At 47.3% G+C, this 16,494-nt stretch overlaps 1 protein-coding gene across 2 annotated transcripts in view; it reads right to left on the reverse strand.

Moving 5' to 3' along the window:
* Positions 1 to 212: 212 nt before the first annotated feature.
* The window catches only part of GOT2 (glutamic-oxaloacetic transaminase 2), a 30,129-nt gene continuing 13,847 nt past the window's right edge, over positions 213 to 16,494 (reverse strand). For both annotated transcript variants that reach the window (XM_039503610.1, XM_039503609.1), the window contains exons 2-10: positions 16,004 to 16,160; positions 13,640 to 13,768; positions 12,822 to 12,881; positions 12,540 to 12,701; positions 11,669 to 11,773; positions 10,578 to 10,728; positions 10,054 to 10,219; positions 7,075 to 7,225; positions 213 to 3,702 (exon numbers count right to left, since the gene is read on the reverse strand). In XM_039503610.1, the coding sequence (XP_039359544.1) occupies positions 3,580 to 3,702; positions 7,075 to 7,225; positions 10,054 to 10,219; positions 10,578 to 10,728; positions 11,669 to 11,773; positions 12,540 to 12,701; positions 12,822 to 12,881; positions 13,640 to 13,768; positions 16,004 to 16,160 (1,204 nt within the window). In that variant the 3' untranslated portion in view covers positions 213 to 3,579. The remainder of the gene's footprint in view (positions 3,703 to 7,074; positions 7,226 to 10,053; positions 10,220 to 10,577; positions 10,729 to 11,668; positions 11,774 to 12,539; positions 12,702 to 12,821; positions 12,882 to 13,639; positions 13,769 to 16,003; positions 16,161 to 16,494) is intronic.

Below are 16,494 nucleotides of genomic sequence, written 5' to 3' on the forward strand. Positions count from 1 at the left end.
CAGCTGCTCTAGCGCTGAACCATTTGGGTTTTTTTAAATCCAAAATCTCAATTTTTACTATTTGGATAAAGTGCTGTAGGTAGTTTTGTTTAGTGTTAACTTTATGACAATGCTTCCTAAGAACAACTTGACTTGTGAGCCTAGATGGACTGTTTGGAATTTCTGTTAGCAAATTACAATGAAGGTGTTACACTTATTCAGAGAAACATGGGTACACGCTATCTGTAGTTTTATTGTAACAGAGAGAACAGGCTGCATAAAGGCCTAAATGACTAGACAGTGGCAAACGGCTTGCCTAGCAAGGTGAAGAGCAGAGCTGGAAGCACACAGAAGCTTAGAACCACAGCACAAAAAAGTCATTCCCTAACCAGATGCACACTGAGAATCAGAGAGAAGCGAAGGCTTTGGGCAAGTGGCTTCAGTAACTCCCATGCAGGAGGATGTGTACATCACCACTGCCATTAAAGTGCAATTGACTTCTCTTTACTTGAGACAGACTAGAATCCTCCTTTACTCCTTTTCTTCTGGCTACAGCGGTGGCAGCTTAGGGGGATGGAACAATGGTAGGAAGGAACTACAGAAGTGACAGCTGCCTATCGATCAGCAAAAAGCCCTCTAGGGACTAAAATAGGAAAGATGCCCATGGACAGTTAGCAATGGGACCACTTAGTCTGGGAGTGAGTGGGAAGAAAAGAACACACATGGGGCTCAGAGGTGGCAGCAGTATCTTGCACGTGTCTACCTCACGTATGTTCATGTTCAGGCCTCTGCCTTCAGCAACGGAGAACTCCATGCTGCCAGACACCACAGAAACACTTCATTGGTGTGTTTGCTTTAAGGCCTGCAGATCTCTTACAACCAATTTCCATTCAAACTGTTCCAGTTAGTTTTTAAAATCAGTGAAGGGGGATGGAGGGGTGGGAGAAGAGAAGGAAGAGAATGATGGAAACCCAGCTCGTTGGTTAAAAGATGACATACGCTGTGGAAGAAGAAACAAAGTGGGGAGGGGCTCAGCCTTAAGAGTTGGCTTCAGCTGACAAACACTGGAAAGCTGGAACTGATCCATATGGGTTCAGTTGGGTGCAGGAGAGTCTATTTAGGATTAAATATCAAAGTACGGTGGAGTTGCATCATAGGTGCATAACTTACGCAATTTTAACTATATGCACTCGGCAAAACAAGAGAAAATAATTTAAATACTGTACTTGTAGTGCGGGCAACTACGCCTGCCATTCTACTCAATGAGCGTTTGACTATATGTGATTTTCACCTTATGTGCTGACTCCAGAACCTAACCCCCGCGTAAGATGCGACTCCCCTGTAGTCCACTTCCACTCTGAAGAGTGCCTGTGGAAGAAGAGACATCATGGGGTTCCATGTTTATTGATCAGTTGCCAAGAGACAACTCTGAGTTTACAAGGAGAGAGGTGGTCTTTTTTTGTGTTTTAGATGACTGGGATCTTTCCTTCCTGCATATGACCAGGAGTGCTGACAGTTCTGTTAAGTATACCCTCCTGACACAACCCCCTTGCTTTCAGGAGGTTACGCAGATATAACTAAGTTTCAAACCCATGGCCAATTAGGTCTGTTGATGCACAACAAGGAATTGAAGCCAGCTTTCTCTCTCAGCTCCGGACGGATAGCAGGAATGTAAGATACCTAACAGCTAAGGCTGGTTGTCACACTAGTAGCAGGGATAGGAGAGTACACACCACAATCAGGTCAGGCGAAAGAAGTGGCCATTTTTCAGAGCAGAATCTTAGCGTGGGAAGAATCACCCTACTTCTGTGCGAATGGCACTCGGGGAGGCATGAGAGGGAGAGAACGAAGCAAGCCATGTTTCCAAACACGATTAAAGCGAGAAATGACAACCCCAGAGAGGCACTGATCTCTCTCACACGCCCTAAAAGCACCACTAGTTTTTCTGAACAGAGATGGGATTCCTGATTAGAAACAATTGTACAGGCTTTGATATCAGGAGTTCTCTAAAGCTTTTCAGTTTTTCTTGTTCAGAAGCAAATTCAGATCCTCTGTGTCATTTCTACAATCGTTAAAGACAAAATCAACCCCAGAAGCGGCATTCAGAGGCTTAGATTGCAATTGTGTAATAAGTATCCCTCATGCATGTGCTCCCTGAAAAGTGCTCTCTCCTTTCATGCTTCTGCTGCTGTAAAGGTGAAACAAGCCATCAGCTGTAGCACTCTGACAGGCAAGGAAGAAGCAATCAAAATACATTGGTGATGCAAGTTTACACAGGCAGAGGATTGATTATTTGGGATCTCAAGCTGGTTTTCTAGGTCATTTGATCAAAAGCTGTTTTTCAACCAAGACCTGTATGGCATGTTCACTCTCCCTCCACCTACCAAGCTGGAGGAGCAGCATGGGCAGAGGGTATAATAGGCCAGGGGAGGCTCAACCTCTCCTAGTGCAGCTGCTGCCGTCAGACCCTGGTTGCAGGTGGTGTGGTGGAAATTTGTAATATTATGCACCGTGCAGGTTCCCGAGCAGCTGAGATGGTATGTGCTACTCAGCTTCCTGGGTTCCTTACTAATCTCCCTGGACTCCAAGAAGAGTCCTGATGAACCTGGGAAGCTGAATAACACATACCTCCTCAGTGGCCCCATAGCCTGCATGGTGCATATCAAAAGCTCAGGTTCTTCTTCCAGAAGAGAGAAGAGAAGGGCTTTTGAATGTTCCCACAGGGCGGCCTGGAGTCTGCGGAGGGGAGGCGCGGCTGCGGTGGCTCAGGTGTAGTGGCACAAACTGCACTACCTGCGCTAGCCCAGGGCTCCTCCAAGCAGGTTGGGTGGGAGGCTCAGGGCTCCGGCCAGGGATGGGGGAGCGGAAGGGGCGGAGCCAGGGCCTAGCCTCCCTGAACTGGGGCTCCACCTGCCACCCATGAGGAGCAGACCCCAAAACTCATTTACATACAGCGTTTTCAGTGGCCCTCCTCGAATGACGTGAGTAAAGCAAGTGGCCGTGCTGTACAGCTAGACAGTAGAGCTGTGCTGGTCCCACAGCTCCAGCTGTCGCTCTACCCCCACCAGTGTAGAAGGACAGGGTCCCCTGTTGACATGAATGCAGTGACGCGTTACTTGATCTCCTTTCAGAGTGGGAGGACGGGGTCTTGATCCTGTTCCAGCTCATTTAAAAACAGTAACTGAACTATGTTATGAAGCCTTCTCCCCTCCCAAGTAAGAGATGGGCACAGAGATGCCACTCAGCGCCCAGTCCTCTTGGTCAGAGTTCTATCATTCTACATGCACTAGTTGTGCCAAGATGTTTAAAGCCTGACGGGTGCCTGTGTAGGGGAGAGGGTGCATAATGCGAGAAGCTACTTCTGAAGAGAGGAGCAGGAAGCAGTGACATCCCTGTCGGAAAGGGCAGGTGGCTTTGGCTATGATGTGTTGATGCCGCTAGCTGCAGCCTTGTACACGAACTACATTAAATGACAGAATCAAGTGCTGTGGTTGAAAGTAAATATTCTGCTTGCCCCAACCCCCCCAAATGCACTTCCCCTTCCTCTTGATTCAGAAAGTCCAAAGACCGTTGAAGGGAAGGCCGTCTGCTCCACTGTGTTTACTTGCTGACTTGGTGTATTGCATGAGCTAGGTAACCCACGTTACCAGATGTGACCCCTGCCATGGAGATCCGACCATCTTTTGTCATGTATATGGAGAACTCTTTGGTTAGTCGCTCCACCTGAGGGGAAAACACAAAACAAAGTTCTTAGTTCCACAGGGTCCAAACATCACCGGACCGAAGGGCTGCTTTAGCAGCTTGCCAGGGCCTCAAGGCACAACCAGTTTGCCTAAAATGAGGTGTAGCCCAGGGGAGACTGAATCTCAGCATGCAGTGCTCCATCCTGATTCTAGCAGTAGATAGGTAGAGACTCAGCACTGCATGCTGGGAATTGTAGTTTATGAGATAAGGTGGCTTCCCCAGGTCACAGCACAGATCTCTGAGCTGCACTCGGCCTGCGGACTGCTCTTTGGTCAGCCCTGAAGCCCACTCACTAGCACGGTGGCACATAAAAGCACTAAAATCCTCAGCCAAGAGTCACATGACTTCAGCTGCACTTTAATGCCACCTTTTAAAGAGCAACACGATTGTTCCATTTTACAGCTGAGAGCAGGGCTTTGGAGCTGTGCTCCGGCTCCGCTCCAGCTCCAGGCAAAAACCTGCAGCTCCATTGCTCTGGAGCTGCTCCGCGCTCCAGCTCCGGGCTCTGCTCCAAAGCCCTGGTGAGAGCTAGTTTAGCTTTTAATCACTACCACTGAAGGGTGTCGTGCGAGCACGAAAACATTTTGACGAGAGAACAGAGACTTTGGGGAAGAAGGACAGTCCTCTTTTCATAAGGACCTCTCATGTCAGGAGTATGTTTTAGCCCATCCAAGGCTTCCAAAGAAAATGGCAAAGATTCTTAAAAACAAACATTGAAGATCAGGAGACAGAAAGGAGTTTGAGAGATGTTAATGGGCTAACAGTGCCTGAAAAGTTAGCGTCTCCTGACTGATCTGCCAGTCTAAGGGCACGTCTACCCTTAAAATGCTGCACTGGTGCAGCTGTAGCGCTTTAAAGAGGACACTCTATGCTGATGGGAGACGCTCTGCTGTCAGCGTAGTTAATCCACCTCCTCGAGAGACAGAGGGAGAAGGTGTCTGCACAGGGGGTTAGGCTGGTATAACTAGAGCCCTGAGCAGATACACAATTTGTACCTGCATCTGATCTGCAACCATGGTCTGCAGATACACCTAGAGCCCAGCAACTCTGGGTAACGACGTCACTCAGCAGCGTGGATTTTTCACACCCCGAGTGTGAGTTATACCAATATAGGTCTGTTAGTGCAGACCAGACCCAAGTCCAAGATACTCGCTCACACGTCCTTTGCCCCTCATCAGCAGGATTGAGAGCGTTTTCCAAATTTCTAACAGGAAGCTGAACCCAGGATCTGGCAGGCAGCTCAACAGAAAACCTTGTTTGTAAACTATTTAAGTTATCAATAGTCTAGCATCCCAGACCATGGGCATGCACAGATAGATGTGCTCGCCTACTCCGTGGGCACCTTTACATCTACATGTTTATATTCCAGCAGTGACTTAGTTTCACTTTCATTGTTAATCATTGTAGTTCAGCAGTTCTCAAACTTTTGTACTGGTGACCCCTTTCACATAGCAAGCCTCTGAGTGCAACCCCCCATAAATATTTTAAAAAAGGGTTTTTAATTTGTAATACCATTATAAATGCTGGATACAAAGTGGGGTTTGGGGTGGAGGCTGACAGCTCGTGACCCCCCCATGTAATAACCTCGCGACCCCCTAAGGGGTCCCAACCCCCAGTTTGGGGACCCCTGTTGTAGCTGGTTTTTAGATTGTTGCATTTGACAGAGCCCTGTTCTGAGAACATGGCAAGAGGGAGCTTACTGAGCTTAGGGATGGCCTCTGCTTACTAGGCCCTGCTGCAGCATAGAGTGCCACAGTGGGGTTGGACTGGATGACTGAGGTCATTTCCAACCAGACATTTTTAGGATTCTATGTTTTGCCTCAGACCTCTGCATCTCATGTGAAATCGCGTGTTACTGGAACAGGTGGCTATTCATGGTACCTTTACGATAGTAGGCTAGTCTGAAGGGATAGACGACAGTTGCAAAAGGGGGTATCCTAAGACTGATGTTGAGTGCATACAAGATTCTCTATGTCTGCACAGAGGAGGAGGAAGCTTACATAAGAACGGCCGTACTGGGTCAGACCAAAGGTCCATCTAGCCCAGTATCTGTCTACCGACAGTGGCCAATGCCAGGTGCCCCCAGAGGAGTGAAGATCTCTCTCCTGCCATCCATCTCCATCCCAGTCCCCTTTTAGTTTGGACACCATTCCTCCCATAGCTCTCACAGCCTCCTTTAAGGAGTTCCACCATGTGAGTTGACTGAAGAAAGACCTTTTATTTGTTTTTTTTTTGCCTGCCTAGCCTTTCTCATTTGACCCCTAAGGAGTTCTATTATTTGATAAGTAAATAACTTTTATTTATTCACTTTCTCAACATCACTCATGATTTTTATATTTCCCTATCATATCCCCCCCTTGAATCTCTTCTTTTTTCCAAGCTGAAGAGCCCTCTTTAATCTTCCTTTCATCGTATGGACTCTCTAACCCCCTAAATCATTTTCTTCTCTTTTATCTTTTTGGAGTGAGAGACACATCTGTACACAGTATTCGAGATGTGGGCGTACCATGGATTTATATAAGGGCAATAATATATTCTCAGTCTCTCAGTCTTATTCTCTATCCCCTTTTTAATGATTCCTAAGCTTTTTTGTAAGGAATGAAGTTCCTCAGCTCCACCAGTGTCTTAACTGGCTTCATATTCGTGACTTCCTATTTGGAAATACAACCATGAGTGACATGGGCTTAAACTGCAGCAAAGGTGGTTTTGGTTGGACATTAGGAAAAACTTCCTGTCAGGATAGTTAAGCACTGGAATAAATTGCCCAGGGAGGTTGTGGAATCTCCATCATTGGGGATTTTTAAGAACAGGTTGGACAAACACCTGTCAGGGATGGTCTAGATAAAACTCAGTCCTTCCTTGAGTGCAGTGGACTGGACTAGACGACCTCTCAAGGTCCCTTCCAATTCTATATTTTCCCTAGTGCAGCCAGTAGCAACCCAGAAGGGACCATCTTCTTTTTCAATGAGAGAACAAGCTGCTCCTTCAAGGCAATGCACTGAGCAGACCAGCATGGAGCCAGCAGGAGTCACACACACAAAGCAACCCAACAGGACTGGAATTTCTCCTGTGAACTGCCTTAGGAAAACCTGCTTAGGTCCCACTGGGATTCTCCCAAGGAGGCTACATGAAAGTCAGGTACATCTAATCAGTTAAATTTCACACTGACCTCAGGCATACTTAGAAAGAAAAAGCCAATGCTAAAGTGGGAAATTTTGTCATCAGCTCCCCACCTTCCCAAGAATAGCATGTGTTCCATGAGCCCAGCCTGCCATGGATATCCATGTGCTTCCAGTTTCCCCCAGTCCAGGGGAATGGTTTTTCCGGCAGATTGGGGAGAATCACACTCACCTGTTCAGGTTTCAGCCCCGTGTAACAGAACATGCCGATCTGGTCAGTGATGTGTTGCCAGTTGTGGGAGGAGCCTTCTTTCTTGAGGTTGGCCACCAGCTGGTTGCGCATGTCAATGATCCGGTCAGCCATCCCCTTCACCTCTTCCAGCCTGCAGGAGCAGCAACAGAAAGGAGATGCCTGGACATCAGATTCAGACAACGGTGAGGCAGGACAACAATAGAGACTAGCACGCAGTCGACTACCCAAAGGAAACACCTCTAAAGCTTCCCTCTTCACAATTCACACCGGGAACCCACCTGCAATGCCAAAGTGAAGTTAAGCACTGCTGCTTTCAACTGGTTGCACACACAGTCAGTGGAGAGTGCGACAGGCAAAAGGTCACGCTGGTGGCTTCAGTTAGAGGCAGAGCAAGCCTAGTGTTTTAGTTCAGTGTGGGAAGTTGAGTCCACACTGCTTTAGGAGCTGCCTCTCTCTCCTGTGATCAGAAGAGGGGGGCTCTTTACTAACCCAGTGGGTGCAATATGGACTCCAGTTCAGAGGGGACCAAGGTGAGATCACCATACTCACAGGATTCCCCATTGCAGAGGGTTGATTGTTAAGCACACTCAAGCCATGGACTTTAAATATCAAGGGGCTCATCAAGAACAGAAATATTTCTGATGCCATCCAGAACAACGTTCAATTCTATAGACCTTACTGCGTGTGCGTGTGTATTCCAGTTATCCAAATACCATTTATACGAGAATCCTAATTAGCCAAATCAACAGTGTCATCTCCATGCAGCCCTATGCCAATTAATCACCCGCTGATTAACAAACATTAAGGCTGCGGGCACCGCGATTTGGAAGGATTTCCAGATGAACAGAAGCGTGGGTATGGTCAATTACCTCCCCTGAGGTGGTCGTGCCAGGAAGCAGTGATGCTGGTCTCCAAGGGTGGAGGAGAGAAAGAGGGAAGGAAAGCAGAGAGGGAGGGGGCATAGCTACAGGGGTCTGGAACCTCCTTGGTGTGCTCTAGCGCTTCCTGGCTATGACAGCCTTAGGGCAGGTAGCCAGCTGTACCCCTCGCTATTTGTACTGCACTTGTGGAGCCTGGGGATGTTAGTGCTGGAGCAACACCAAGGAGGCTCCAGTCTCCTGCAGCTGCTCTCCCTCTCCTTCCTTCTTTCCTTCCCCTTCTCTCTCCTCTACCCCCAGGGACTGCCATCACTGCTCCCTGGTACTGACAGCCAAACCTCACAATTCCATTTATCCCAACATTCTGGGTCTCCCCCAGGCAATTCAGTTAAACACAATTCTACTGTATTCCGAGGGTGACACCCACTACTCCCCAAAAGCAACCCATCCAGGATATGGCTCTGCTGGGGCTCGGATCTGTGCATGTCTGTTCCAGGCATAAGCACCGTGCTAAAGATGTGTCTGCCAAAAGGAGGCAGCTATCAGAGTGCCCAGCGGGGTGAGGGCTAGAGGACACAGCCTTCCCCTTTTGTTCTGCCAAGTCAGCTGCCTGCAGGGACCCTGAACTCTAGCAACAGATCAATAGGACTAGGAAAGCAGTGCATGGGTACATCAGAACATGCGATCAGGTTACCGTCCTCAGCTGTACTCAGAGGGGAGCAGAGCTCAAAACAAAACACCATTTCATTTCCCCATGGAAGATGTATTAAAAAGTCCTGCAATGCATTAGTGAGACCCTTTAATGCCCCAGCATTGAGCTGCTAGGCACAGACTGCAGCCTTCAGGCTGGGAAACCCGAACAGTTCCATTTACAGCTGAATCTGTCCAGTTAAAATGACAGTGAGGAAAACTGCACATTCCAGTCTGAATTTCCACCAGATGATGCCATGCAGGCTGGTATGTGGTTACCCAAGAGGATCAGGCCACCTGTTCAAACAGCCCTGCTAGGTTCTACATTTGGAGCAGCAGGAAGTCAGCATAGTCAGAGGAAGGGGAGTATGCTGTATTTAAAGGGACTCCCCTCCTGGAAGAGCTGGACCTTACACTGACCTCTTTCCTGCAGCTCTAGGTAAAGAGGTGTAAGTAGCTTTTCTGTCTCTTGCTCGCTAGCAGCTTGGTGCCAGAGCTCCATGGCACTGTTACTGCAACAGAGGAGACCCACGCAGGGAAGCACCTTGACCAGAGTATTTGCCTAGGAGTCCTGAGGGGCAGTGTTCAGTCAGAGTTACATAAGAACATAAGAAAGGCCGTACCGGGTCAGACCAAAGGTCCATCTAGCCCAGTATCTGTCTGCCGACAGTGACTAATGCCAGGTGCCCCAGAGGGAGTGAATCTAACAGGCAATGATCAAGTGATCTCTCTCCTGCCATCCATCTCCACCCTCTGACGAACAGAGGCTAGGGACACCATTCTTACCCATTCTGGCTAATAGCTATTTATGGACTTAACCACCATGAATTTATCCAGTCCCCTTTTAAACATTGTTATAGTCCTAGCCTTCACAACCTCCTCAGGCAAGGAGTTCCACAAGTTGACTGTGCGCTGCGTGAAGAAGAACTTCCTTTTATTTGTTTTAAACCTGCTGCCCATTAATTTCATTTGGTGACCCCTAGTTCTTGTATTATGGGAATAAGTAAATAACTTTTCCTTACCCACTTTCTCAACATCACTCATGATTTTATATACCTCTATCATGTCCCCCCAAGTTACATTTCTCTTGGATGACAGTCACCGAACAGGCATGGTGGGGAGACTGTGCCCTGTTTAGAAGCTTCCCTCAAAGGTAAGCCTCTTGAATTTCCCCCTCCTTTGGCTGACGACGCCCCATTGGGGCTGACGGGATGGGTCACCCTGAGGTACCTGCCACTGGGCTTTCACTCCTTTGTGCTCTCTAGCTACAATGGAAAAGCTTGTTTAGCCTGACTTGTTCAGGCTTTTGTCCTGCATCATTCCTATGCAGCACCTTTGCTTCTAGTCTGCTCGTGATGGGAAACAGGCTTCTGAAGGCGAGTCGCCTTACCATTCCTTCCGCAGGTCAGGACTCATCAGGATGGTGGAGGCAATACGAGCTCCATTGATGGGTGGGTTTGAATACATGGGGCGGATCAGGATCTTCAGCTGGGATTCCACCCGCTTGGCCTCATCCACATCCTTGCAGATCACCGAGAAGGCACCCACACGCTCCCCTGAAACACAATCCAAGTCCGATCATACCCGTCCTACCACAAGAGACAATGTATGTTGTAGGCCTCCAGCATTTGGATTAGGCCTGCCCTGGGACACCACAGCAGTCCCCAGTTGCAGAGGAGACAGCACAGGTAGAGTAGCATGAGCTTCCCCAGTACCCAGATCTGACCAGATCTCCCTTCTGTGCCAAAGGGGAGTGCCTAGGAGGTGAAAGGACATGGATCTGGTGGGCATTCACCAGAAGGTAGGGATTTCTGGTCACTAATGGTGCAGGTGGCTTTCACATCGGCAACCTGGAAGTGAAGGTGCCATATCTCATCATTAACCCTCTGAGCATCTTCCTTTCCCACTGCTTACCGTAAAGGCCCATGTTCTTGGCATAGGACTGAGACAGAACAATATTAATGCCTTGCTCAATAAAATGACGCACAGCCCAGGAGTCTCGGGTTATGTCCCCACTGGCAAAGCCCTGGTACGCCATGTCAAAGAATGTGAAGAGATTCCTTTTCTGCAAGGAAAAACAAAGATTCAATCACTCACCCTTCTAATGGCTGAATGTCCAGGGTCACCTATGAGCCACAGGAATTAGGTCAGTAGCGTTACTAGAGATTTATGCAGGGCCTCCCCCATGTGTTACTGCACCAGCTGTGGGCCATTTCCACAACCACCAGGGCTCCTGGCTACTAAAGGGCAGCATGAAGTGGCACACAGTCACATATTATGTAGCACATACCAGTGCATTTCATTTGTATTCCAGGTGTGTACACACTAATCTTTGAACTAAATACTTTGAGAACTGTATGTCTGAAGGGAAGATTCATCATGCTAGTCAGGTTGGCTGGCATCCTCCTGTCCCCCATAACTTCCTCTGTCCAATGGCCAAGATCGCACAAACATTTAGCTGGGTTTAGTTTTTTTAGTCTTCTGTCCCCTTCCACGACAAACATATTAATGCCCATTGGAGAACCATTGCTCTAGCTGGACACTGACCAGCCCTCACTCCTACCAATTCTAGCTGCACTTTCCTTCCCACAGGGAATATAGTCAAAAATCTGCAGTATTCCCAGGCATTTCTTATTTCCATCCATCACTGGGTTGAGAAGGAAGGTAGTTTTAGCATAACAATGCTGGAGCTCCTACAATGTTCCAGGTTCAAGAAATCAAATGAGTTTCAGCAGAATAATTATCGGGGCCTTAGATAACAGAGATTTCCATAGAATGCCGAGTGTTTGACCTTTGAGTATGTGCTAGGAATTCTGCTTCTCCACCAGTCCAATACACTTGGGCTCCCCATTACTTTAGACAGGTAAGGTTGCCATCCAAACTGACAAGGGACAAATGGGCCAGTGCTCAACAGAGACCAAAGACTACACAGCAAGTCTAGGAACATGGCATCATTTCATCAGTAGTATCAACACAGATATGACATACACCATCCCATCCCTCACCTTCACCACAGCAGCCAGCTCCTTCCATTGCTCTGGTCGGGGGTCCACACCAGTGGGGTTGTGAGCACAGGCGTGGAAGAGAACGACACTCTGCTCGGGAATTTTCTAAAGAAGATGTTACAGAGAGTGACATGAGACAAGCGATGTTTAAAGCAATGTTTCTTCTTCAGTTGCCTATAACTAAGCCACAGGGCAAGCAATGAGTTAGAAGGCACAGCAATATCAGAAATGAGGAGTAAGAGGCGAGCAGCAGTAAATCAGTTTGTGCTCAAGAGTGTGATGAGTTTTGTAGCGTCTTTAGAGAAGTGGTTCTCAATCAGGGTATGCATACACCTGCGAGTACGCAGAGTCTTCCAGGGGGTACATCAACTCATCTAGATATTTATCTTGTGTTACAGCAGGCTACAGAAAAAGCACTAATTAAGTCAGCACAAACTAAAAATTTCATATTTTATACTAAAATTTCATACAATTTTTTTTCTGCTCTGTATACTATACACTGAAATGTAAGTACAATATTTATATTCCGATTTTATAATTATATGGCAAAAGTGAAAAAGTTGGCAATTTTTCACACTAAGTGTACTGTGACACTTGTATTTTTGTCTGATTGTGTAAGCAAGTAGTTTTTAACTGAAGTGAAACTTGGGGTACACAAGACAAAGCAGACTCCTGAAAGGAGTACAGCAGCCTGGAAAGGTTAAGAACTGCTGCTTTAGAGGTTCCAATGACTACTAGAAATTGCAACTACAGGATGAGGGAGCTGCTCAGTGGTCTGAAATTCAGGCTCAGCCTAGAAGCTAAGTAAGTAGGGTCATGAGACTACAAACACTACCTTCCCCCTCTGCTCCCATCCCAACAGTCAACTCACAGAAATGTCATCCAAGGCTCCAGCAAAGTCAAAGCCGCAGGTCTTGGGATCATAGTAGCGATAGGCATGCAGCTGCATGCCAGCATCCCTGAAAATGGGGGTGTGGTTGCCCCAGGATGGTTTGGGCAGGTACACGTCATGGCTGTACTTGAAGAATCGTTGCTATGGCAGACAGAGAGAGCAAGAGAAAGTCAGTCTCCCAGCAATAAGGAGTTTAATCAATGCATGAGCTTCAGCCACAGATGTCCCCTCTCCTCCCATCACCATTTACCAGGGACTTACCAAGAAATTGCCTCCAACTCTTAGAGACCCAGTCCCAGAAATCGTCTGCACGGTGACATACTATAAGGAAAAGGGATGCAAATGTGTAAGATGCCAACCTATCACACAAAATATGGACCATGTTAAAGTGCACGAACATCTTGTTAGTGTGCATGAGCCACACAGAAGAAACACTGATGTTACAGGTCTATTCTTAACTCATCAATACCTAAATCCAGTACAAGACAGCAAGCTAATTCCCCAGGCCTGAGACGTTAAAACAATGTCTCATGGATCTTTTACTCTATTTCAAATGGTAACTTACAATACAACCTGAGATTAAAAATTAGCTAAACAGCAAGACATGGCTCTACATTAGTTGAAATACTGTCTCATAATAGGACTGGGAGCCAGGAATTGCTGAGCTCCACCTCCAGTTCTAACACTGGCTTCTTTGTGCCCTTGGACAAGGTCGCCTCCCCTCTTAAGTGAGTTTTTCAGAAGTGCTCAGAGTTGCCTTCAATGGCAGCAGTTAGGCCAATGCCATGCTAGCCCGGAACACTGGGTTCTATTCCAGCTGGCTGACCATGGGCAAGTCACAAAGGCTTTGTTGTCTCAGTTCCCTCCTCTAAAACAAGGACAATGATATTGAGCTCCTTCGTAAAGCACTTTGAGACGTACTGAGGCAAAGCACTACAAGAGCCAGAGGTATTATCTGTTGCTCTTTAAACACTCTGGACGTGGTTATGGAATTCTTTTGCTGACAGGTACAAAGCTTACAGGGTAGAACAGCCCTACTTGTACAGTGTTTTAGTTCAGACTTCCGCCTAGCTCTTTACCCGGCCACTCTTGATAACCTCATTGGTGTCACCCAGTGCCAGCTCAGCTGATGCCTTATTGAACTCCGCCAGCCCTGCAATGGGTAAGTACTCCTTGTCCATCTTCTTAGCAGCTATCTGGGCCTCCGCCTAAGAAAGGAACACACATGTTCAGTTGCTGCAAACGTTCTACAGGCTCCCCAAGGCTCTGCCAGAGGTAATACATATTAATGTTTCCTTCGCTTAGCACTCATTATGATGGTAAGGTACCATCCAAGAAGATAAACTGTCCATCAACAAGTTTAGGCTTGAAATTAGGTCAAGGTTTCTAACCATTAGAGCAGTGAAGTTCTGGAACAGCCTTCCAAGAGGAGCAATGGGGCCAAAAACCTAACTGTCTTCAAGACTGAGCTCTGCAAGTTAATGGAGGGGATGGTGTGATGAGACTGCCTACAATGGCAGGTAGCCAATCTGTGACTGCTAGCAGCCAATATCGCCAATGGCCAGTGATGGGGCACTAGATGGGGAGAGCTCAGTGTTAGTATAGAGAATTCTTTCCCAGGTGTCTGCCTAGTGGGTCTTGCCCACATGCTCAGGGTCTAACTGATCGCCATATTTGGGGTCAGGAAGGAATTTTCCCTTGGGTCAGATTGGCAGATACCCTGGAGGTTTTCACCTTCCTCTGCAATGTGGGGCACACGTCACTTGCAGGTTTAAACTACTGCAAATGGCGGAGTCTCTGTAACTTGAAATCTTTAAACCATGATTTGAGGATGTCAGTAACTCAGCCAGAGATTAGGGGTCTATTTCAGGAGTGGGTGGGTGAGGTTTTGTGGCCTGCAATGTGCAGGAGGTCAGATTAGATGATCATGATGGTGCCTTCTGAGCTTAAAGTCTATGAACTCCAGCTCGGCAGAGTTATTTCCCAGAGAGGAGGGCTCCATTCAAAGTCAAAGCCATCTATGGCAACCTGTCAGCAGAAATATTTATTGATATTGCTTTAAAAGCAAAGTTTGCAGATAATGCTTCGTGTCAGCCTAAGTCTCTTAACCCAGCATTGCTGCTTGTGAGCAACTGGTGGCCCAGTGAGTACTACTGAGCCAGGTAGCCAGAAACTAGAGGAAATGGTCCCTTCCAGGCTCATTAGCAGTAAGAGCTGCACCAGAGACAATCCTCCGCTTAATCTGAAAACATTCTGCAGAAAGTGAGAGCTACCATTTATAGGCGAGAAATGTCTGGGCCTGGAAATATACCCCAAGCTAGATCAGGGCTGAGGGCCAAGCGATTTGTGCTGGCTCAGATACAGACCTTAGCTGCACTGGCAAAGTTACCGAAACGTTCAAGACACTTTTCAAACCAGCTGGAGCTGCAGCATAGACAAGGCTCTGACAAATGATGTTGTTCAACCTGCTTTTAAGTAGTTTAACCAAACAAGTTATAAAAATGGTTCTGGCTGCCTCAGCCTTGTCTGCACTGAGGCTCCAACAGGTTTTAAAATTGGTTTAGTTAACTTGGTTTAGATATGAGAGTGGTTCCCCAGCACAGGCAAGGCCTCAGGAGTTCAGTTACAAATCTGAATGTTCACATGCTACACAGGTCAGATAGTAGCAGCAAGAACAATGGATTTCAACCACATTCTCCTTAGCACATTCGTCCCACCTACTGCAACCAACAAAGACACCTGTATTGTGTCCAGAGCCTATTAACAGTAGGAATGGGGAGGAGCATTTGGGAGGGGAACATACCAGTAGACCCAGAACAGAGGGTCAGTCATTGCCAAGGCTCAGATGCCGGGAGAAAATTTCCCTCAGAGAGGCTGATTTCAATAAGTTTGACAATACAGACCTGTGTCCAATTTCCCTGTCCAGAATTTCAGACTGGATTAGAGAGAAGGCAGTAAGACTCAGCGGAATTTCTGAGACTGCCCCTTATTAGATTAGTGCCAGCTCTTTCTCACCGACACGGCGTGGTTTAGGGAAGTGCTCTTTGCATTAGTCTTGTTTATTTAAAAAAAATAATCTTAAAAGTTTAAGAGCTCCACGCAGCATGATCCCCAAGGGGGAGCACGGAGCCCAATCTGACATGGGAGTCGGAGGCAAGATTGGTTATTTACTTCAACGGGAGCAGGATTTGGTCCTAGAGAAATACTTTAGTTCTTCCTTCAGATGTCAGTCAACTTGATCCAACAGAGTCGTCTTCCAGACCACCCTAGTGCTGGCAATAGGAACTCACACTAACCCCATTCGCCATGTGTTTGATTAGAGGCACAGTCTTTCCTATGGATCAATCACCGAGACCCTCTTTACCCCATAGACTCCTAGCAATAGTACTTCATATCACACGATGCTTGGATTTTACCCCCAGAGCAGCTGGTGCTAGGCTTACTTTGCGGACACTGTTCAGGACATATGGCTTCCCGTTATCGTCCCGGTATGCCCCAACACCCAGGTTCATCTTCTTAGCGTTGGTGTCTCGTTTAAAGGCTTCAGTCACCCCCAAAATAGGATCAGGGGGTCCCATCTCCACATGAGACCACCAGGAGCTGCAAAAGGAATATAAGTGGGAGGATTAGGGTTATGAACAGAAGGAAATGGTCCATGGCCTAATCCTGTTTGTTATATCCTGGCCTATGGACTCAACGGTGGCAGGATCTCTTTGGAACTGGTATCCAATGGCTCAAACTGAAGTACTGTATCTACAGAACCAACAAGCCATAGCTTCCCTCTCTCTCTCCAGAGACTAACCCTATTCCCACTGCGGCATGTTTATAAGAGAGACTGAGCACGCTAGCTTCTCAGTTAAGCCAATATCAAATAACTGGGAGAGCCCTCATCACCAAACCTGCTCTGTGCCTTATCTTAAAAGGTTTTCTCCTC

The sequence above is a fragment of the Mauremys reevesii genome, linkage group 16 (assembly GCF_016161935.1).
Source record: "Mauremys reevesii isolate NIE-2019 linkage group 16, ASM1616193v1, whole genome shotgun sequence".
NCBI lineage: Eukaryota > Metazoa > Chordata > Testudines > Geoemydidae > Mauremys > Mauremys reevesii.